Source organism: Watersipora subatra, chromosome 1 (assembly GCF_963576615.1).
Source record: "Watersipora subatra chromosome 1, tzWatSuba1.1, whole genome shotgun sequence".
NCBI lineage: Eukaryota > Metazoa > Bryozoa > Gymnolaemata > Cheilostomatida > Watersiporidae > Watersipora > Watersipora subatra.
The window spans coordinates 27,590,926-27,616,315 of record NC_088708.1 but is presented as its reverse complement, the minus strand read 5'-3'; the positions used below and the strand labels follow the sequence as shown (position 1 = coordinate 27,616,315).

Genomic DNA, 25,390 nt, shown 5'->3' with positions numbered 1-25,390 from the left:
TACAGCTGAAACATAAATCACTATAGCGAACGTTGAGACAGTATATTTTTCATGTCAGTTCAATATGACCGCTACAACAGGAGTGACCAACCTTTTAATCACACCATAACAAATATTATCAACAGCTGGCAAGCCAAGCTAGAAAAGCAAAAAAAGCCACATAAACCAGTAAGCTATAATTACATTACACTAGAAATAAGCTATGAAAAGCTTGACAAAAGGGACAATAATATTTCAACACTCCCACTAGGTTGCTGGTTTTGTAATATCAAGTAAGTCCCATCAGATTTAGTAATTTTGTGAACCTCTCACGTGGTATCGGCTTAGTCAGGATGTCAGCTACCATACGATCAGTAGGGCAATACTCTAAACTAATCTGCTTGTTTACTACAGCTGCTCTCGTGAAGTGAAATTTGATGTCTATATGTTTTATGCGGCCATGTTCATTAGAATTTGTGCGATTTTTATGGCGTCTTGATTGTCAACCATCATCTTGGTTGGTTCAGCAGACGCTGATAGACCAATGTCGGTGATGAGTTGATTCAGCCACATTGCTTCTTTAGTACCATGGAAGAGTGAAGTATATTCAGATTCAGCAATAGACACTGCTACCACGCTTTGCCTTTTGCTTAACCAGCTGATCGGCGAACCAGATAGTAAGAATATGTTTCCAGACATAGAGTGTCGATCATCCAGATCTCCTGCCCAGTTAGCATCAGAGTAGCCAAACACTTTGTTATTACTAGATCGGTGATATGTGATTCTGATGTCGAGTGATCCCTTGAGGTAGCGTAATACGCCCTTTGCTGCTGTTAGACGAGCTTCTGTTGGGGCCGCACAGTATTTAGAGACTGCTCCCACTGCATGAGAAATGTCTGGACAAGTTGCTATAGTTAAATATAAGAAACTTCCCACCATAGCTTGGTAGCTCTCCGGTTGCACAGGCTTGCTAACACCATCATCCTTTACGAGCCTAACATTCACATCGGCTGGTGTTAACATCGGTTTTGCATCTTCCATTCCAAATCGTTTTAAAATCTGTAACATATAGTGATTTGTATGTAAACTAAGAGTTTCCTCCTCTTGTTTAATGTTGATGCCCAAGCAGTAATGCAACTTTCCAAGATCTTTCATTTTGAAACGTGTTGCCAAATTTTGTTTGGCCAAGTTCATCTCATGTTCAGTGTCACTCATGATGAGATCATCAACATACACAGCTATAATTGTTTTAACACTATCATTATCTCGAACATAAACACTAGGAATCTGCGCCAGATCGTCTGAACTTGTTTGATTTGAGATATTCATCCAAAACGATGTTCCAAAATTTTGGTGATGTACAGCGATTTGCGAAGTTTTCATACTAGGTCGGCCTGTTGTGGTTCAATGAATCCTTCAGGTTGAGTCATATAGATATCTTCTCCAAGTACTCTGTTCAAGAATGCAGTGACAACATCCATCTGATGTATACTCATTTTGCGCTGTAAAGCATATGCCAACAGCGTACGAATAGATGTGAATTTGACAACTGGTGCAAATGTTTCTGCATAATGTATTCCAGCCTTTTGTGCATATCCTCTGGCGGCTAAATGCCCCTTGAACCTGTCTACAGTCCCATCAGCAGTGAGTTTGGCTTTAAACACCCATTTAGATTCTATTGGCGTTCTACCTGGAGGTAATGGTACAAAGTCCTATGTATCATTTTCTATTAAAGATTGGTATTCAGAATTAGCAGCAGACAGCCACTCCTTAGCCTCAGAACTCCCTCTTGCTTGCTCAAATGTTTGTGGTTCAATAATTTGACAAGCTTGATATTTGGTATGAGAAATTTGTGATGTTTCATCCGCATATTCGTCTATGCCGTAACGTACAGGGGTTCTTTGTACACGATTAGAACGCCTTGGCTCTTCAACGATTTCATGTATAGTGTCGTTGTTAGCTTCTTGGGGTGCAGGCACAACAATGTCTACAGTGGCTACTGGTACATTACTTGATGATATCTTTATCTGACTCCCGAAGTCTGGCTCATTAAATACAACATCACGTCTAACGATAACCTTTCTAGTTTGCTCGTTGAACAGTTTACAGTATAAGCTTTCGATGTGATACTGTATCCAATAAAGCGTAATTTATCCGCTTTGATATCTAACTTTTGTCTCTTTTGATCTAGGATATGGGCATAGGCTGCGCATCCAAACACTCGTAAATGCCTAACATCTGGTTTCCGTCCATACCATTTTTCGTAAGGAGTTGTTGTCATTGTGTGATTTAGTGGGAAGACGATTCCTAACATATACCGCTGTAGCCACTGCTTCAGCCCAGTATTCTATTGAAAGTTTTGCATGAGACATCATAGTTCTAGCAGATTCACCAAGTGTACGATTGAGCCTTTCTGCCACACCATTTTGTTCTGGAGAGTAGGCTGAAGTTACTTCATGACGAATTCCTAGTGTCTTTAAATAGCTATTGAACTCGTTTGACATATACTCGCCCCCACCATCAGACCTAAGAGTACTTATCTTTTCCCCTGAAAAGTTTCTAACTAGAACTTCAAATTCTTTAAATTTGTCAAGCACTTCATATTTATAACGTAAAAAATACACTGCATAATATCGAGAAAAATCATCAATGAATGATACAAAATATTTACTGCCACCAATCGATTCAGTTTCAAAAGAGCACACATCTTAATGAATTAATTCTAATCTACGTTTAGATCTGATACCTCCCACTGAGTGAAATGGTTTTTGAGTCATTTTTCTTTCCACACAGCTCTCATAGAAGGAAATACTGCCACTTGGAATTTTGGTCCCCATTAATACATTGTTATAATTACACTTACTTAGAGTTGTTTCACTTGCATAAGCAAAGCGTTTATGCCAAGTGTCGATAGCTGTGGCTGCAATTTTGTCTGTGTTTCTCCATACTGGCTCACAATCCAGATAATAAAGTTTATTCCTTATAGTACCCATAGCGCGTACTCTTTTCTGTTTATCTTTTAACCAGCATCTGCTTCTACCAAACTGGATAATTTTTCCTTTTTCGGGGGCTGATCTTACAGAAAACAAGCTTCCAGCTAGACTTGGCACATGTAAGACATCATAGATAATAGCCATCCTACGAACTTTGCGCCCTAGGTTAAGCATTACATGAACGTTACCAATGCCTATGGCATCAACTATATGTCCATCACCCAGGCTGACTTTCTCCGAGGTATCCAAGGTATGGTACTCACTAAACCACTCGCGGTGAGGTGTCATGTGACGAGATGCACCTGAGTCTATAATCCATGGTGAATTTTGTGTTGATGTAGAGCTTTCTACAACAAATGCAAAGTCAGTATTACTATTATCTGTTGATACTTGTTTTGCTGTGTGCTACTGTGATCTCTCTTGATTGTCTGGACAGTAATGACAAATATGTCCTTGTTTTAGGCAGCCAAAACATACCAAAGGCTGTCTCGGTCTGCTGTAATGTTTTTTTGTGACCAGAGCAGCGTCCGGCGGGTGATTTAAGTTGCTTCTATCATGTTGCCTTTCTAGTCGTTTCTGCTCTTTATTTTTCAACAATTGTTGTACAAATTCTATGTTTAAATCATCCCCTCGAGCCTCAAGCGCAGTTTCTACGTTACTATTAGCTGTCAGGAAGGCTGCCTAGCAGTGTGACCACCTAATCCTTTTTATCAACAGCTGCATTGATTGCTGCAAGTCTATCAGTTAAGTCCTTCAAATGTTCAAGGTGATGTTCTATAGGTGTACCTTCTTTTATGACACTTCTAAAGTATTGCTTTTCTAAAAACAGTTTGTTCGCCAAGGTAGTATTTCGTTCAAAATGTGCTTGCAATTTATCCTATGCAGATTTTGCATCTGCACATTCTGTTATAAGATACAGTTCATTGTCACCTACTGCAAGCACTATAGTAGAGAATGCTTTGCTGCAATTCTTCGTGAATGCAGATTTGACATCGGCAGCTGCATCATCTGCAGGAGCTTCTTCGGTTGCCTCCACAAAACCATGCAAGTCTTTGGCTGTCAACAGATGTTTCATTTTGAATTTCCATGTTGAGTAGTTGGTTCCACTCGGTTTGTCTATCGACCATTTTTCCTCAGCCATTTCGAGTGATTACTCCAGAGGTATAATATAGTCTTTGCACCTAAATAATCCAGTTTTCCAACAAGGAGTCAAGCAGTAGTCAATCTGGTAACTGGGCCCATAACCTGTTGTTTGTTTATGTTTTATAGCTGAAACATAAATTACTATAGCGAACATTGAGACAGTATATTTTTCATATCAGTTCAATATGACAGCTACAACAGGAGTGACCAACCTTTTAATCACACCATAGCAAGTATTATTAACAGCTGGCAAGCCAAGCTAGAAAAGCAAAAAAGGCACATAAACCAGTAAGCTATAATTACATTACACTAGAAATAAGCTATGAAAAGCTTGACAAAAAGGACAAGAATATTTCAACATAATGCAGCTCATGGCAGTGCTACAGAAAATGCTTCAAATGTCGCTCAAGCAATAAATACACATGTCTCACCCTAAGGAATGCTTTATTGTCTGTACAGTATAATCTTGTATCTCTATCGAAGCAAGACAAAAAAGTGAATAGGTAAACAATTTTGGTTGGCAATCGATAACAGCGACCCATTGCTGTCTTTTGTTGATGGTTTGTGAGAAGTTAAAAGCGGATAGCAAAAGATTGATTATTATGTTGCAAAGAATTTTGTGTTAGCTGTTAGTTTATTCTTTTAATTTGGTAGTCTCACACTTTTAGACCACGAATGCGATGTAAAAGATGAGAAGACAAATCAAAATCATGAACAAATGGCATTGAGTAGTTTTGCTTCGCGTATAATAAGCTTCTTGTCTGTTTGCTTTCATTTTTCTGCTTAACTTGTGTGTGCTGTATTTTTACTCTGTTTTTACTATTATTCATAACTATTAAAATAGACAAAATGTGCTATAAAGCAACAATGCAATTAATATAAATTTTTTTATTAAAATTAATAGAAACTGAATTAAAGATTCTATGACACTTCAATGCATGAGTTGCTAAACCATCATACGCGTATGACACATATCAAACTTGAAATACTAATGCAGAAACATGAGAGGATGAGTTGTGTGATGGTAGACGTAGTAATAGTTTTCTGTAATGTAGGCTACATCTATATTCATTTACAAGGCGTGGCTAACACTATTGATACTTACTCGACACTTACTTGATAGTAATAGTACACTTGTAATTAGCCCCAGGGGCCTTGAGAAAGTGCCTCAGAAGTAAACATTTGGTTAAGACTTTGGTTCACGAAGTTTGATGGGCATTGATGCTCACGAAGTTTAAAAATTGAAAACAAAGAAGTACCACAACTTTTGCTAGATGATTTTTATGATCAAGTCAGAAGTTCAGAACCTTCAGAACCTTGTACAGGTTTGAGTAGGTGTAGCCATAGAGTTATCTCCCCCTAGAGTAATAACTACACGAGCGTTTCCGGTGCCAACAAGGAGCGTTTAAGCCACGCCTCTTTTTTGTGCTAGTCAGTCGTAGTGATTGACTAGATCAATAACATCAGCCATGAGAAAGGTTAAACAGGGAGCATGAATTTCCAGTTAAGATAGTAATTAATGCTCATATTAAAAAAATGATGTTTATAGTTTATTACTCTAATATATGCTTATTATTTAAAGCAATTCAATTCCTACCAGGATCAATAAACATATTATGGAAATGTTTACTTTTTCATATCCATTTCCATCAATGATATACAGCCCCCACAGCCCCATACAGCAATGATATACAACCAATGATATACAGCCCCCTGTATATCATTGTTTCCATAAACATAAATATTTCCATAATTTTAGGGAAATGAATATGGAAATTTTATTTTAGAAATATGGAAATGTTATTGAAATGGAAATAATATGGAAATGTTATTGAAATGGAAATAATATGGAAATGTTATGGAAATGGAAATAATATAGAATTGAAGTAAGGAAATGTTATAGAAATGGAAATGAATTATGGAAATGATATAGAAACACTATGGAAAAGAAGAAGGGAAATGTTATAGAAATAGAAATAATATGGAAATGAATTATGGAAATGTTATGGAAATGGAATTAATACGGAAATGAATTAAGGAAATTTTATGAAATGGAAATAATATGGAGATAAATTATGGAAATGTTATGGAAATGGAAATAATATAGAAATGAAGTAAGGAAATGTTATGGAAATAGAATTAATATGGAAATAAATTATGGAAATTTTATGAAATGGAAATAATATGGAAATAAATTATGGAAATGTTTTGGAAATGGAAATAATATAAAAATGAAGTAAGGAAATGTTATGGAAATGGAAATTGTGACATACACGTAATCCCTGATACCTGCATGACTTGCAAAGGCACTGAATAGATAGTGTTAAGTAAATGAGTTAATGCAATCAGTTACTCATAGATAAGATAGATAGTCATACTGGGGTTGTATTACATTAGTGTGATGGGAAGCTAGTTGACTGCCATCAACTATGAGCTGTACTACCCGAGTTGCCCGAGTAATAAAAAAGTCTTTGGACAGAAAATTTATTTTTATATAACATTTACCATTCTAACTTTTAAACTTCATATAATGAGAAAATATTTTTAAGCAGTTCAAATGAATTAATAGGAAAAAGAAAACAACCGTAATGGTTTTCAAGCTTTTCAAAAAACTACAACTTTTAAACTTCATATCATGAAAGAAGTGTTTTGTTGAAATAAATTAGGAAAAAAAACTGTAAATGTGTTTAAATGTAAAATAATTAGCAAGTAATGGCTAAATATAATCTGTTTAGCTATGATTACAATAAAAAATTATTTAATAAATAAAGTAATAAAAAAATCTATTTTATTTTTAAATAGTTAAAATTTAGTATAATTAAGTATAATTTATTTTTATCTAACATATAACAACATTTGCCACTCTTTCAAGCTTTTTGCTTGCTTACATCAAGCAGCGATGTCCACTAACTAGTGGTCATCTTTGCTTCAAGCTAGTCTATGTATTTGATTGATATGTATTGAAATCTAATATTACATGCAAGGGCTGTTTGTGGACTGTGGGTCAATGAATCACTCTATCACCATTCAATGTCAATACTTTCAGTCGATGGCAGTCGATTAGCTTCCCATCACACTAATGTAATACAACCCCAGTATGACTATCTATCTTATCTATGAGTAATAGGATGAGTACAGCCCCCCCCCCCCATGTGTGGGGGCTGTATATCATTTGAGTAACTGATTGCATTAACTCACTTACTTAACACTATCTATTCAGTGCCTTTGCAAGGCATGTAGGTATTGAATTGCTTTAAATAATAAGCATATATTGGAGTAATAAACTATAATCATCATTTCTTTAATATGAGCAATAATTACTATCTTAACTGTGGAAATTCATGATCATTCTCATGGCTGATGTTATCGTTCTGTCAATTACTACGATTGACTAGCACAAAAAAGGGGCGTGGCCTAAACGCTCCTTGTTGGCACCGGAAACGCTCGTGTTGTTGAATGCACAGTTATCACTCTAGGGGGGAGATTACTCTATGGGTGTAGCTCATTTATCAATGCCGAGCTGTTGAAAGACTTATCTGCCTCTTGCACGAAAGAGGACACAAGTCATACATTTAGAAGCTAATTAGCATTTGAGTTCACCCGTTTCGAATGCATCATTACCGAGTTGTATTGCACTAGTAACGCAGGTTACAATTCCGCCTTCAACACAAGACTAATAACATGCACTCTTACTAGTTTTTGCCATTTTAGAAGCTCAACATAATCGTTTCTGATGGTACCTAGCAAAGCTATAACTTCCTGATACTAGTAAGAGATAGATTTTTTTATATCAAACAAACTGATCTAGCCTTTGTAAGTTACTCGCTTCTATATTGGCAATACATATTACGTAATGCTAACCTTTTTGAACAAAGTAACATTTATACTTTGGCATCATTGGTAATGTGAATATAAATGCCAATTAAATTTGTTTAAAATAAAATATAAATCTATTTTGGCTACAGTGAACGATGATTACCATCAAATGTTGCAAACATGTCCACTTGAATTTCATCGTTGAATAATGCGTTCTTAGAAATATGAATTTGCTTGTATCAAATCAATCAAAAATAGTTTAATCTTTGATACATGCATTAAAAAGAACGGTTAGATTTTGCATGTCAGTGCCGTAAATTTTATGGGCTAAATTCCTGTTTTTATTACGTTAAACTAGTTTGGCCGACAGCTGCTATTGCTAACGTTTCAGTTTAGCAATATGTGACAACTATAGAAGCTATATTTTTCAGTAAACTTGGTAGTCAAACTATTAAAAAAAAACTTTGATACACACTAAGGCTGTTGTTTTTTGACAAACAATTTTTAACGCAAACATAAATTACGGTAGACGGTGCACGCTGTTTAATACCGCAAGTATTTTTACTGACTTACTTAGATTGTACCACTACTACTGAAGTTCATGTTTTGCTACCTATATACTAAGCTATAATTTGTTAATTTAGAATTGCTAAACCTAAGTTTTTGTGCCTAATATTACAAGTAAGTTTTACAGCTTTTACTTTAACAAAAAAGCTAAAACGTGAGGACCATTATCTAGTGCACTTTTTAGAAGACTCTGTCAAATAAAAGACTGTTAGTTTACGTCAGTTTTGAAGGTTATGTGCTGAATATATGAAACTGAATATATGAAATGTAGGCTACTTTTTTGGAATACTCAAATGAAGTTGAGAGAAGAACTCTGTGTATTATGTCCAGATTTATGGAAAGTTAGCATTTTATATATGTTGGAAATTCAGGAATTTGGTTATGAAAATGGTATTTGTAAAAGCAGTGTTTTTCTGTAATCATTCTTCTGTAATCATAATTCTGTAAAAACAGATTAGCAACATTTTCATCATGTAGGACTTTTGTAAAATCCTCATATTGTAAATCCACTTTCTTTCGGCATTTCTACAGGTTCCCTTTCTTGTTGTCAAGGTTATGAGTTTTACTAATATCTCCAGTTTGCGTGCCATTTTTCACAATTTGTTCGGTAGTTGTATCTAGTTGTATAACATAACTCAATAGTGATGTTTGCTTAGGGTAAGGGTTGTGAAAGGTGATGCCATATTACTTATGTTTATATAGCGGTTCAATACTCAGTTTAAAAACGTCATTATCATAACTTGAATTCATGATAAACATGCTGCATTAATTAAATTATTTGCACATTTTCTATTTGATATACTTTTTTGTCTAGCATTTTCATTAGTAAACCAAAGGGTTTTACTACCACAGATGTACTCACTATCAGTATAGTGCCTGGGTTTATCTTATAGATATAATACACAAAACTTAAATTGAAATTAAAAGATTATAAATATAATTATAATATTTTTGTTCATGATATGGATTGGTGCAGTTAAAAGTTCAGCGGCTAAGCTCTTTCACGCACTAAATGTGTGTGGCCACGTAAACTTAGTTGTTAGCTATGTGTGCATTTTTGTCATTGTGCCATAAATGCATAGCAAATTTATAAAAGCATATCGTTATGCATGTTGAATGTGGTTTTAAACTTAAAATATTTTTTGTTTGGTCACCGTCCATGCCAATAAGTACACTTATCTAGCAATGCAAATATATGAAAATTGTGGAAAGATTGTTGGATGGGGCTATACAAATTTTGAAGCTTTTTGGTATCGAGCCAATATCGAAAGCTTTTTATTAGACTGCATATTTTTGTCATTTTGTGGAGCTTATAGCCTGTGCTAACTGAAAGTCATAGGAGTATTACCTTGATCAGCTCGCATTAAAAGTTTTATTGCTAAATATTCAGTCAAGTGTGAACTTACCATAATTTTTACATACAAACATTTTGACATACAACATAAAATTTGAGCAAATATTTGTCTGAAATTTTTTGAAAATGCATCACTACATATGTACACAGTTTTTCTTGTCATAGTTTGGTTCTACAGTGCTCATATAATGCTAAACAGCGTTTTATATCTTCCCTCTTAGTCGTGATCTCATGAAGTGGGTCCCAAAAACAAGTGCTGGTTGTAGTGGTAAAAAAGGTGATGGTTTTTTTGGAATTAAAACATTAGATAAAAAAAACATGAACAAACATTTACAGTCCGATTCTTTGTATCTTTGAAGTGGTCTTGTAGTTATCTTGAAAAAAAGGTTGTAAATGATGCCAAGAAAGGAACGTTTTGAAGGAGTTAAAATGAAGAGGCTAGAGGTGATATTTTAAGACAAACTAAAGAAGTAAAATAAAACAAATATAAATAAATTATGTTAATTTAATTTCTATGTATTCTTAATTAGACTAGTTTTCTGTCTCTATTGCAACCGCTACTGACTTTTTTCCTGTATCACATTCGATCTGCTCATTTTTAACTTAAAGGCGATCTGAAAATGAAAACCTTTTTATTTATTATTACTTTATTTAGTCAGTTGTTTATGGTGATTATGTATTCCTAATTTTTACACATTTCTGTATAATAGATGTGAGAATATTATATGTAAAACCTAAAGTATTTATCACTAGCCTTTTTAACTTTAGAATGCGTTAAACGAAACATTGTATTTGTATCAGATTATTTGCTCCAACATGTGATCGCCATTAACATACTCAGTAAATATCAGAATGGCTAAACATGTTTGACTGTAGTTTTTATTTTAATACAAGTAGGTTAACATTAGCTTTATGTGTTGAATAAATATTTTTATGTATGTTAGATTTCTATTAGCTTTAGGCTTTAGTTTGGCTTTCCATATTTGACAGCCATCTACCACAGCGCTGTTTAGCAGTCTCCTTGTTTAATAAGTGAAATCTTATGTTTGAACGCTTTACAGACTCACGAGATTCGTTGATATATTTTTGGTTTTCAACAAATAGTTTCATTTTAATAAACCAAGCTTGATTTAAGTGGTATTTTGTTTTTTGTTTCAAGGCTGTATCATAAGTTTCAGCAATATAATTATGCTGTGTGGTAAAATTTGAGCATTTTAAAACAATTTGAATTACAAAATAAGTCAGGATTAGTACTAAAGATGAGAATGGCTGGACTGACATACTTGTTATCTTCTATGTTTATAGAAAGTTATCAGCAACCAAAATTGAAGTTCCTTATACACCAAAAGCTAGACGGCGGTTTCTGCCATGTCTCTTCAACCCAGATTGGTTAACTTTGATGAATACTGGAAAGATCTGTCCGTGACTCTCCGTGCTGTTATTACATGCGGAAAAGTTGAAAGGAGAGTATGGAATGATAGATTCTCGTATCCTTGCGAAATACGCTGTTGCTGATTAATGGCTGTTTACAGGTTTTCTAAATAGAGACTAGATGTCTTGTTAGTTCTGCTAGTTAATCCCACAACCTTACCAACTCAGGCTTGTTAGAAAATGAAAAGTTTTGACTTGGGAATTAATAGATTGATACTTTACACGCAGGCTCCTATTTGCAATCTTCAGTCTAGCAGCGGTTAGGCTAGTACTTAGCTTCTGTTGGCTTTGTGCTCCATTCAAATATGGTATGATCACAAACTCTTGCACAATTGGGACCGCTCTGTAATGAATATAAATTTTTTACCAATTGTATAATTTATATAATATAATATGCAAACACTTGGTTTGGTCCTTAATGTTGTATTCCAGAGATGTATATGCCTTATGTGTTGCTTATCCCGAGCCATTATACAAAGAGCTTTACCATGAAGTTAGGATGTATCTAGAAAGCCATGTAAAAGAAATATATAGGGTAAGTCTTTATTCACACTGTAATCAATATACCAGTCTTCACGGATTATCGTCTTTCCGCATACTCTGTCCCTAAAGACTCACACTATATCGCCGTTCAGGTGAACTGTGAACCGATGGCATCGATGAAGCAATGCGGATACGTTGGGAAAATTTGCAGTTGTCAAACTTTTCTGATATTTCGCCGAGCATCGACGATCGCCTTTCAAGTGTGAACCATTTCGGTGATGGTAATTCGCGGATAGCGTGATTTATTTCCGTTTATGTTAGTCGCTGCAGGACTAGTATTTAATTTTAGCACGCAAAAATAGAGGTTTCTTTGCGAAAATTTGAAAAGAAAAATCAGGACACTACGTCACGGAGTATTTTCTGATGCAAACGCGGATGGGTTTGTGACGGAGTAAACATCATTATCATCAACCATCACCGAAGTATTATGGCATCGACGCCGAGATACGGCGATATAGTGTGAACCAGCGTTTAGCTGTGCAGTGTATAATTTACTACTTTGGCCTTCGTCGGTATAAAAACGTCATATTAAATAGCACTTATTAAATAACACTGTTGAAATGATAAAATGTTTGATTTTTAAACCCTTCCCTCTACTGATGTGGCACAGGACATAACCAGTTCTGGAGACGAGTGGTTGATGTCCAAGTATTATACATACTGGCAGCAATACAGCAAAGGCTGTGAGTACATCAATGCCCTATTCAGCTACCTCAATCAACAATTCATTAAGAAACAAAGGAAGACTGGTTCAGATTACGCTTATGGAGACATCCATCCTGTCGACCCAAAGAATCAGTTTATGGAGATTGGAGAGGTGAGCCCTGAGAGAATATTTTCTCTTTATGATTGTAGTAGTCTTTATATACTGTCAATGACCTTGCGACTTGAAGGTTTCCTTCACTTCATTGTGTACAAGTAACAACCTTGTTTTGTGTTTGAAATTTTGTGTATGAATCAGATTTTTTGATAAAAATGTAATAAAGCGGCTGCAACATATTTAATCAGACAGAAAATAGTTGAGCTTACGAAAGATGTTTCAGTTGCTGTGGAAATTAGGCATGCGTTGCTGTTAGCGTTTTGCAATATGGGATGCGTGTCTGTTTCAATTTTGAATATGTGAGGCTGTCTGTATGCTCTTTTCCCAATGATAGCGCATCTCTTCTCACATTGACAAGATTTTGTGCTGTCACTATGTCACCCGTTCATGCACTCTTCTTTTTCCCTAACACGCTACATTTAGTTGCAGCTTAATACACAACATGACTTTACTGAGGGCTTAAGTAAGTTTGGATGTGTTAGTGACATCATCTCCCATTTTCTTTAATACAACTATTTATGCAACTTGCAATCAATATACATGTGGTAAGACCATTAAATTTTTTTTACAAATTTTTTTGCAAGTTTTTCACTAATAAACCAAACTATCTTACTTTTGTTCAACACTATCAGTAGGGTGCTAGGAATCATTTTATGTACTGCTAAGTGTGCTGCTTTGGTTTATGTTGTTATTCTTTTTTACGTATGCTGAAAATAGAGTTGTACATGTTGTTAGTCTTTCTTACATATGCTGAAAATAGAGTTGTACATGTTGGTAGTCTTTCTTACATATGCTGAAAATAGAGTTGTACATGTTGTTAGTCTTTCTTACGTATGCTGAAAATAGAGTTGTAAATGTTGTTAGTCTTTCTTACGTATGCTGAAAATAGAGTTGTACATGTTGTTAGTCTTTCTTACGCATGCTGAAAAAGATTTGTACATGTTGTTAGTTTTTTTACGTATGCTGAAAATAGAGTTGTACATGTTGTTAGTCTTTCTTACGTATGCTGAAAATAGAGTTGTACATGCTGTTAGTCTTTCTTACGTATGCTGAAAATAGAGTTGTACATGTTGTTAGTCTTTCTTACGCATGCTGAAAATAGAGTTGTACATGTTGTTAGTCTTTCTTACATATGCTGAAAATAGAGTTGTACATGTTGTTAGTCTTTCTTACGTATGCTGAAAATAGAGTTGTACATGTTGTTAGTCTTTCTTACGTATGCTGAATAACAGTTGTAAATGTTTTAAGGTTTTCTTCTGTATGCTGAATTCACTATGGCTTGATGTTACCTACAGACATCTCCGTTTTGGTATTGCATGTGGACTAAAACTTAACTCTTTGTTTTTCTCAAGTTCTATCATGATCAATTTAACAGACAAGCACTATAAACACAAGATGGCTGGATAAAATTTTCTTAATGGAGTTCGTCAATTGAAAAGCTTATAGTGAACTTTATCAATACAAAAATATGAATAGTAATAGTCTCAGAATCAGCGCCGCCAGCCATGTCTTTTCAGCATGCAATAAAGACATACTTCTCTTTTTTTATAGTGGTTTTAATCCTCAGCAGATGTAGCATTGATCAGCTATGCTGTTAATGTTATGCCTGAATCGCTATTGAAATACGGTTGTCTCTTTTTTACTCAGTCGTTACTAACACCTCAACTCTGAAGGTACGTAGTATGATTGACAGTTTACTCATGAGAGGTTACTATGAGAGTTCACCTGTGTATTTCTATATAGTGGCAATTGCAGGTTCGACAATTAAAATAGCCAGTGCCTAATTGCAGCTGTGTGAGCTTCGTTTTAGACGTCTCAGTTTTGAGTCAAAGGCTACTTTAATTATTTTACTAATATAATTTCATAAATAAAATTGTGCCAAGTTTTCAAGTTTAATGATATCCAGGTCTCCTAAAACCTAGGATTCTTTTGGTTTTAGTTGGCGTATGATGCATGGAAGAGACTGTTGATTATACCTATAGAGAAGAGTCTTGTTGATACAGTTTTAGATGAAATTCACAGGTGAGCACTTTGTCATGTTTCCTTTTGACGAAATAGACAGTTTTTCTTTATTTTTACCTGCGATGATAATTGATCATAGCTGTTTTTCTGTTATTAGCATAAGTTACTGTAGCAAATAGGAAAGGATACATCACTTAAGGACAAAATTATATATATATATAATTATATATATTATAATTATATATATATTATATATATTATATAACAAAATTATATATATATATAATTATATATAATTATATATATAGATATACTAGCTGCAATACCCGCCTACAGTAACAGATTCACGTGCAGCATAAGGTTTATTGAGAGTTGGCTTTCATACTGTAAAACAACTCCAAATATGCAGTTACATCTCCCTCTCTCCATCTCTCCCTCTTTCCCCTCTCTCCGTCTCTCCCCTCTCTCCCCCTCTCTCCCCCTCTCTCCCCTCTCTCTCTCCCTCCCTCTTCTCCCTCTTTCTCTCTCCCTCTCTCTCTCCTTCTCTCCCTCTTTCCCCTCTCTCCGTCTCTCCCCTCTCTCCCCCTCTCTCCCTCCCTCTTCCCCCTCTCTCCCTCCCTCTTCCCCCTCTCTCCCTCCCTCTTCCCCCTCTCCCTCTCTCTCTCTCTCTCCCCCCTCTCCTCCTCGCTCTTCCTCTCTCTCCCCTTCTCTCCTTCTCGCTCTCCCCTCTCTCTCTCTTCCTCCTCTCTCTCCCTCTCTCTCCCCTCTCTCTCCCTCTTTCTCTCCCTCTCTCTCTCCCCCCCTCTCCTCCTCGCTCTCCCTCTCTCTCCCCTTCTCTCTCTCTCTCTCTACCTCTCTCCCCCCCTCTCCTCGCTCTCCCTCTCTCTCCCTTTCTCTCTCTCTCCCTTAGTTCAACGCAACACTTGCGGATAGACAACATTTTTGGTTTTTCTGTCGGGCGTATGAAGAAACAGTTTTCGGTGTGTGCCTACTTTTGAGCAGGCGACGTATAGCTGGTCATGGCTGATGCAGGGTGACAGTAAGTCGATAGCAGCTGCTCTCTTTCTTTTCACAATAGCGTATCGCAACCCTCGGAGTACTCGTGAAAGTTCTGTAATAGTAAGCTACAGTAGGCCTACTCGTAGCTGGAAAAAATTAGTAACTCGGCTGCTGAAGGAAATGAACATGACCCACTATCACGAACAGCGGTAAATCCAACGTTATTAAGTAGTGGAGATGTGGCAATTCATAGACAATACAACATCGTATAAGAAACACTTACCTTTTTGATGTGGAAGTTTAGTAGGTGAGAAATGCGTTTTTCCAGTGGCTCCAAGAAACAAACGTTTACGTGACCTTCTCGGTACACGTTGGCAGTAAATATTAATTGCATGTAAATAACTACTCGCTAATTTATTTTATTTTATGAATAGTACATTTGTATAGCTGTATAGACACCTTTGTATAGGCCGCAGAACTCAGGAAAGGTGCTTTTTAACACGGCAGAAAATTTGCCGTTTAAAAAGCGTGCTAACCGGGGATTTTGGTTAATGCGCCCGAGCGGTGAAAGAAAAACAACAGAATCGCCACACCATTATATAAGCCGTTTTGCTCAAATCGTCAGAGAAAAGTAGCGGCTAATAGTCCATATTACGAAATTACGATATTACGAAATTACGATAATTAGTACTCATATTAATTCGGTTGGCTTCGTTCGACCGAATGGAAAAAGAAAGACCGCTCTATAATTTATTTACTGTTACTACACATATTAATTCAGTTCGCTTCGTACGACTGAAATTCGTACGACGATAAAAGGAAAGACCGCTCTATAAGGCGGACAATCAATCAGACAGACAGACAACGATTGCTGTTTATATAGTAGATTGGTTCATCTCTATATATATATATATATATATATACATTATATATATATAACAGCTATATATATATAACAGCTATATATATATATAATATAAATATCTATATATACATTATATATATATAACAGCTATATATATAATATAAATATCTATATATACATATATGTCTATATGTATATATAGATATATATATATATATATAATTTATATATATATGATTTATATATATACATGATTTATATATATATGTATATATATCTATATATACATTATATATATATATATAATGGCTATATATATATAATATAAATATCTATATATACATATATATCTATATGTATATATATATATATATATGATTTATATATATATATGATTTATATATATACATGATTTATATATATATGTATATATAGGATATATATATATAATATATATATATATCTATATATACATTATATATATAATGGCTATATATATAATATAAATATCTATATATACATATATATCTATATGTATATATAGATATATATATGATTTATATATATATGATTTATATATATACATGATTTATATATATATATGTATATATAGGATATATATATAATATATATATATATCTATATATACATTATATATATAATGGCTGTATATATATAATATAAATATCTATATATATACATATATATCTATATATAGATATATATATATATGATTTATATATACACAATTTATATATATATATATATACATGATATATATATATATAAATGATATATATAATATATATATGATTTATATATATGATTTATATATACATGTATATATGATATACAATAAAGCATAGGTTAAAAGTCGGCATAAAGGATTTTATCTGATAATAAAACCTTTTGTGTAATATGAAACCTTTAGTAATTTTTATGCTTAGTCAAATTTTAATAAAATTCTCACCAAATTTATATATGATATATAGGTATATTGTTTATATATATATATATATATATATATATATATGATATATATGATATATATGTAATATGTATATATGATATATATGTGATATATATGATATATATATATGATATATATATATATGTACTAGAAATTCCACTGTCATACAGCCCACGACCAAAGAGATGGCCAGAGATATTGGCAAAAAAAGAAAGGGTACTGATGGTTGAGAAATGCAATATTAGCAGTCAAATGGCCCTGCAGTGCAATAGGATAACTGCAATAGTAGCTGTAATGTACTGGGTGTGGGTGTTATTATATACAACAAACAGCAATAATGAATGGAAAAGATGTTTATATTTTCCCCCTGCAATAGGAGAAATGCAATATTGGCCAATATTAGAAGTAAAATGCACTGATATTCTTAGAATAATCAATGTTATTATTATAGTAATAATAGAAAACCAATGCACAATTTTGTTTACATTTCAAAACGTCATAGGTAGCAATATCGAGAAGTTGTGTTATTTATATAGATTTTTAGAAAATCTATTTAAAAAGTGTTTGGTCATGACAAACAGCAATAATGAAAGGAAAATATTATACGTTTATATCTCTCCCTTGCAATAGGAGAAATGCAATGTTGGCCAATATTAGAAGTAAAATGCACTGATATTATTAGAATAAGCAATATTGTTAATATAGTAATACAGCAATAATAGAAAACCTATGAGCGTTCACGCGTCTGGAAGATTTCTGCAAACTGCAGCAAAATAAAAGCTGTTATAAAAGTGTTATAAAGCTGTAGGCCTAATTTACTGTAATGTATGTAATTCAACAACAATAAAGAAATATACCTATGTTTATTATAACTCTGAAATGCAAAATTAGAAGTAAAATGGCAAGCTACTGTGTACTATACACAGTTTGAAAGTTGGTTGCGTTGAATGTAGAATGGTTTTGATAAGTGATCTTTAACAGAAAGCGAGTATGAGCATTCACGCGTCTAAAACTGTAGCCAAATAAAGAATGTTCTCGTCATAAAGGGGCGTTGTAGTTCGGCCCTAGCTTGTACATAAAGTGTAAAGAATTTCAGCTAACGCTTTAAATAATGAAACTTTCGGTGATTGGACAAAAAACACAGGCTGATAAACTGTGTACCACAATTTTGTACCTTTAGATCGGTCTACGCCTCAAACGGTCTATGTTTATTACAGAAACCTTCGAATAAATTCGATTACAAGTAAAAAATGCCATAGACTGATGAAATGAGCACGGTTTTCTCGTGAAATGCACACTGCTAAATAGTTCTACTATCTGTCGCACGGCTTTATTGGCGTTTCAATTTTCGGTCTTAACTTTTATTAAACCGAGCTTTTCAAGCGTTTCGTGGCAATTTTCGTCTAAATTAATCTGTCTATTTGTGTATAATCCGATCAGGTGGGTAAGTTTTAAGATAATACCGACGGTTTACAAAGACTTGGTAACATATTTAAATAGGTTTAAATGTGTTTTGTATCGTTATTATACTTCAACGACTTTACAAAACGATGCTTAAATTTGTTGATAAAATTTCTCAACAAGGGTTTGTCTCATTGTTGATGAATAATTTTCGTAAGTTGTGTACACATGCATTTATCATAAAAACTCCCACACTTCGCTCCGCTCGTTTGGTCGTGGGATGATATGTATATATGATATACCGTAAAACCTCTAATTGAACGTCAGGGTGTGCTATTTTTCAACCTTCTCTATTGTGGCGGTCAATTGGAGGCGGCGTTCAAATAGAGGCTGGTGGTCTATTTTTCAAATGGCTCGTCCGGATTTTCGGAAGACAAATTTAGCCCTATTATGTACGAAGCTGATGTCACCTATATTCTGCCCTCTTTTTATGGTGGACCGATATTAAACCCTTTGGATGCAATAAGTCTGCTAACTTAGCTCTTACTTGTCAAAGATCTCTTAATAAATATGCATCGAGAAACCGAGAAATATCTCTACCAGTTGATATCTATTGCTTGCACTTCACCTGCTATGATATTATTATAATATCATAGCAGGTGTATTATAGCAGGTGTATTATAGGTGTATTATAGGTGTATTATTGTAGCAGGTTATTATAATATCATATCATATAATAGCCTGTGTCTTTCTTTGCAATTTGTTAGCATTTTCAATTTTTATCTCATTGTAAATTTAAAGACATATTTTTATTTTATATCTATATTTAACATTGTTGAATAAAAGCTCATTGCACTCACTGATATGTTCGCTACAGTTTGCAGTTTGCTACAGTTATATGATATATACATATATGATATACATGATATATACATGTATACATACATACATGATACATATGATGTATATACATCATATATATATATATATATATGATGTATATACATATGGTATATATATCTATGATATATATATATATATGATGTATATATATATACATATGATATATATTGATGATATATATTGATGATATATATTTATTATACGCTATATATACATATATATATACATGTATATATATATATATGACATATTCCATCAACTCTGAGAATGATATAACTTGTACATTTGCAGTTGTTCTTGTATTCCTCAGCCTCGTTGATCACCTGTTAGTTTGACTAGATGTCACACCAGATCTACTTACATGTATGTTGGACATTTCAGAGATCGGACTCAGTCGAGCACCGTCAACCAGGGTGTCGTGCATGCTGTCATTAACTCATTGGTGGCCGTTGATGAGCGTTCGACGTCTAAATCGGAATTACTGCTCTATAAGTCAGTGTTCGAGGATAGATTCCTCAAGACGACTGGCGAGTACTACAGGCAAAAGGCGAGCGAATATATTAGTGAACTCACATGTTGTGAGTACCTTGAGAAGGTAGGAAGATAGTCAGTCTTATAATCTTTGTATGAATACATTTTGCCTTGCTTTGTTAGCTGGCTTCTGCTGGTGTGATTGATCAAAATGTTCTCTCCTGTTAGACAGTTCATCATAAGACTGGTTTCATCCGTTTGTCAGTTTTTGGTTGAGGGAGTTGTCAGCTGATGTCGGTAGTACTTCGGCTCTTAGATAATTAGCTAAGAGTATCCAGTAACCTGCTTTTTAGCTGGCTTGTTATAATACTTCAAATTATTAAGGTTTTAGCTAATCCTATATGCATGGCAGTTCGGAAATAGGCAGGATTCAAAATGCATCAATTCAAAACACACAGGATTCATATTTTTGTTCAAACTGTTATATTTATGTTTCAAAAAGTTGAAATGTTTTAAAACTTGTGGTAGTTGGTAACTGGTGATAAAGCAATTTTCAATGCACCATTGGCTGGCTAGTAATTGTTGTTGCTACAAATTTGTGTTCTACGCTATGGCCTCTCCCAAGTTTCTCATCAAACCTTGTAGACTAGCCTTGTTACTACACTCCTAGACACCACATTCTAATTTTTAAACACCGCATTATGCCTTTTGCATTTTTGATCTTCCCTTTCCTGGAACTGTTAAATGATTGATTGCTAATAACCTGTTATGTATGGGCACGCAGTTTCTGGAAATGAAATGTATAACCAGTAGTGCTGTTACAGGCCATCCAATTGCTGACCGATGAGGAGAGGAGGTGCAGGAGGTATCTTCATCCTTCCTCTTACAAACTTGTTAAGATGCAGCTTGAGGAGAGATTCTCTTCTGACCACCTCAGCATGTTACACGCCGAGTGTCATGAGCTTGTGCAGCGGGAGAGTTCAAAGGGTAAGCAACTCCTAGCTAGCTCACTTGGAGAGGAAGAAGGATAAAGTAATGGTGGAAGGGGGAGGGTACAACTGAAGAGTCATCTGTTGCTTAGAGGAGTCACTAATGGTTGTACATGTTATATTTTTTGACTGTCCAAACCTGACATTTGCTCGTCTGTAGTGGGATATTACTATAGTACATATGTATGAGACCAGCTTAGAAATTGGCTGAATCAAGCTGACAAGGCACCCGCTTCAAATGGATTACCTAAGGCTTAGAGTTCAAGATCACAAAGACTTCTCAGTCTGTCGCTGTTTTGGGTCAGCAAGCCTGAAGCAGGCTCGTGGCTAAATAAACACATTGCAGAATTATTACTAACAATATCTTTGCAATGTGACTAATGATAGTAGTTAGTGGTAGGTATATATATGATAGTAGTTAGTAATAGTTATATATATGATAGTAGTTATTGATAGTTATATATATATGATAGTAGTTAGTAATAGTTATATATATGATAGTAGTTAGTAATAGTTATATATATGATAGTAGTTAGTGATAGTTATATATATGATAGTAGTTAGTAATAGGTATATATATGATAGTAGTTAGTAATAGTTATATATATGATAGTAGTTAGTAATAGGTATATATATGATAGTAGTTAGTAATAGGTATATATATGATAGTAGTTAGTAATAGTTATATATATATGATAGTAGTTAGTGATAGTTATATATATGATAGTAGTTAATACTAGTTATATATATGATAGTAGTTAGTGATAGTTATATATATGATAGTAGTTAGTGATAATTATATATATGATAGTAGTTAGTGATAGGTATATATATGATAGTAGTTGGTGATAGGTATATATATGATAGTAGTTAGTGATAGGTATATATATGACAGTAGTTAGTAATAGTTATATATATGATAGTAGTTAGTGATAGTTATATATAGGGTAGTAGTTAGTGATAGGTATATATATGATAGTAGTTAGTGATAGTTATATATATGATAGTAGTTAGTAATAGTTATATATATGATAGTAGTTAGTAATAGTTATATATATGATAGTAGTTAGTGATAGTTATATATATGATAGTAGTTAGTAATAGGTATATATATGATAGTAGTTAGTAATAGTTATATATATGATAGTAGTTAGTAATAGGTATATATATGATAGTAGTTAGTAATAGGTATATATATGATAGTAGTTAGTAATAGTTATATATATATGATAGTAGTTAGTGATAGTTATATATATGATAGTAGTTAATACTAGTTATATATATGATAGTAGTTAGTGATAGTTATATATATGATAGTAGTTAGTGATAATTATATATATGATAGTAGTTAGTGATAGGTATATATATGATAGTAGTTGGTGATAGGTATATATATGATAGTAGTTAGTGATAGGTATATATATGACAGTAGTTAGTAATAGTTATATATATATGATAGTAGTTAGTGATAGTTATATATATGATAGTAGTTAATACTAGTTATATATATGATAGTAGTTAGTGATAGTTATATATATGATAGTAGTTAGTGATAATTATATATATGATAGTAGTTAGTGATAGGTATATATATGATAGTAGTTGGTGATAGGTATATATATGATAGTAGTTAGTGATAGGTATATATATGACAGTAGTTAGTAATAGTTATATATATGATAGTAGTTAGTGATAGTTATATATATGATAGTAGTTAGTGATAGTTATATATATGATAGTAGTTAGTGATAGTTATATATAGGGTAGTAGTTAGTGATAGGTATATATATGATAGTAGTTAGTGATAGTTATATATATGATAGTAGTTAGTAATAGTTATATATATGATCGTAGTTAGTGATAGGTATATATATGATAGTAGTTAGTAATAGTTATATACATGTATATGATAGTAGTTAGTAATAGGTATATATATGATAGTAGTTAGTAATAGTTATATATATGATAGTAGTTAGTAATAGGTATATATATGATAGTAGTTAGTGCTAGTTATATATATGATAGTAGTTAGTGATAGTTATATATATGATAGTACAGTCATACTTCAACTTACGAGCTTAATGCGTTCCGAGACTGAGCTCGTATGTCAATTTACTCGCATGTTGGTGCAATTTATTTATATATAGAACAATTAAATATATATTGATTGGTTTCCATACTCTAAAAAAAGCAAATAAAACACTCAAAACAAGATATTGTAACAGAAAGAACATGTTGGTTATTGTTTTTACGTACTACATGCTTTCAAAAAGCAACAAATAAAAAATAATGCAAGGAAATGTGATTAATTAAAATGTAAAATTAAATACATACAATAGCAGTTAACACTCGCATTTGCCAGGGAGGGAGATATAAGTTATCCTTCGTTACAACATTTGACTTTGATAAATTTGGATTTTATCAAAGTGTTAAAAGAGTTCATAGTTTGAAGTTTCTCGCTGGTTAACGAGAAATTTTTCCTTTTTTTTCGCTTTCACGACTAGCCGGCTGTTTTAAGATAAACCTATCTAAGGACGTTTGCCTTTGTCGCCCTTGCAACATGTTGCGATTAGGACGAACAAAGGTGTCGTCACAAATGGTTAATGCACGACCACTAGCCAGCTTGTCCGAATGTCTATTAAACAGTTTGGATAGATAGCGCCGGCCTTTTCACATAGCATCGTTTTAGTTACGCTGTCACCGGCCAATTGTTTGTCCAATGCCACCAGCGGTCGTGAAGATCGCTGCGCCGTTTAGAAACTATGGTTAGTCCTTTTTGCGAACTAAATGCCCTGAATATAATCCTTCTGTTTGATAATTATGAATGTATTTCTGTCATATTGCTGAGCTAGCTCAATCACGCATACACATTTCGCATATTTTTCAATATTTTTCCGTTTAATATCAATTGTTATCATTTGCTTTTTCTTTGTACTATCTTTCATTTTACTGGCAAACTTTTGGTCTACGCACAGTACGTTTAATTCACATAATTCTGCACAGAAAATCGTGCACAAAAAACACGGTACAACAGTATAACCTGAGCAGTTGAAAAATACAGAGTGATGCTGTTCTCATAAAACATCTCCGGCATACTTGGCAACTGACTCAAGTGCTCGTATCTCAAACATGGCTCGTATGTTAGTGCTAAAACTTGCTTGAAAGCCGGCTCGTATCTCAAGTTTCTCGTACGTTGGAGCACTCGTAAGTTGAAGTATTACTGTAGTTAGTAATCGTTATATATATATGATAGTAGTTAGTGACAGTTATATATATGATAGTGGTTAGTAATAGCTATATATATGATAGTAGTTAGTAATAGTTATATATATGATAGTAGTTAGTGATAATTATATAAATGGTTGTTAGTAATCTATATATACAAACCTATACATTTATTACACATAGCATTAAAACAAATGCATTATATAAACATTTATAAAAAATAAATCAACAAAATATTAATAATCAATAATAAAAATATTTTATTGTTACTTTTTGTAGAGACACATAAATTGAAGTGTCAGTCCAGCAATCTGTAGGTTTGCTGATAGAGTTGGCAATAGAGGTGTTCGGTGTAACTTTTCTAGCTGAAGTTTACATTAGTTTAGATTGAAATATTTTTCACTTTTAATGTTTTATTTTTTATTTTCACTATCCTCTTCCTTTTCTAATCTGCAATATGTCGATAAATTCTGAACTCGTATAATGGAAATTTACATCATACTTTGAAACATTTGTATGTGCGGTTGATCACAAGTAGAGGTTTGATTCTATATGTTAGGCGTATATGAAACGCACCACACGTTTATGGTTGTGGAATTAGCTAGCCGTGTGTTGTCTGCCCAGATCTGGCCAACATGTACAAGCTGCTTATGCCTATCAAAGGAACTAGTCCACTTTGCCAAAGCCTTGAAGCACACATAAAGAAGACAGGCCTGCAGATGATAGAGAGCTTCACTACAGAAAATGTGAGTCAAGCTCTTTCCTAGCGTGTGTACTTTGTAGGAGGCACTGTTTGTATGAAAACAATTGCAGGCAGGTTTCCAGTCGGAGAAGATCATATGTAACAAGATTTTATAAATTCTCAATGATTGTCCCACTGAATTTAATGTAGGCTTATGCTGCTGACCTCCTCTCCTATATCCGTAGTTCTTCACTATCAATTTCCAATGTCCAACTTC

General features: G+C 33.6%; 2 protein-coding genes across 3 annotated transcripts in view; one reads left to right on the top strand and one right to left on the bottom strand.

The window, feature by feature from the left end:
• Positions 1-429: 429 nt before the first annotated feature.
• Positions 430-1,362, bottom strand: LOC137385750 (uncharacterized). Its single transcript, XM_068072293.1, has one exon. It carries the CDS (start codon positions 1,360-1,362, stop codon positions 430-432), a length of 933 nt encoding a protein of 310 aa, XP_067928394.1.
• Positions 1,363-7,746: 6,384 nt separating this feature from the next.
• Positions 7,747-25,390, top strand: part of LOC137387014 (cullin-2-like) — a 30,624-nt gene continuing 12,980 nt past the window's right edge. Inside the window, exons 1-8 of one of the 2 annotated variants that reach the window (XM_068073295.1) lie at positions 7,747-7,883; positions 11,158-11,339; positions 11,716-11,818; positions 12,437-12,643; positions 14,586-14,668; positions 20,128-20,341; positions 21,042-21,204; positions 25,056-25,177. In XM_068073295.1, the coding sequence (XP_067929396.1) occupies positions 11,221-11,339; positions 11,716-11,818; positions 12,437-12,643; positions 14,586-14,668; positions 20,128-20,341; positions 21,042-21,204; positions 25,056-25,177 (1,011 nt within the window). In that variant the 5' untranslated portion in view covers positions 7,747-7,883; positions 11,158-11,220. Of the gene's footprint in view, positions 7,929-11,157; positions 11,340-11,715; positions 11,819-12,436; positions 12,644-14,585; positions 14,669-20,127; positions 20,342-21,041; positions 21,205-25,055; positions 25,178-25,390 lie in introns of both variants that reach the window. The other variant, XM_068073303.1, reaches the window with a different exon arrangement.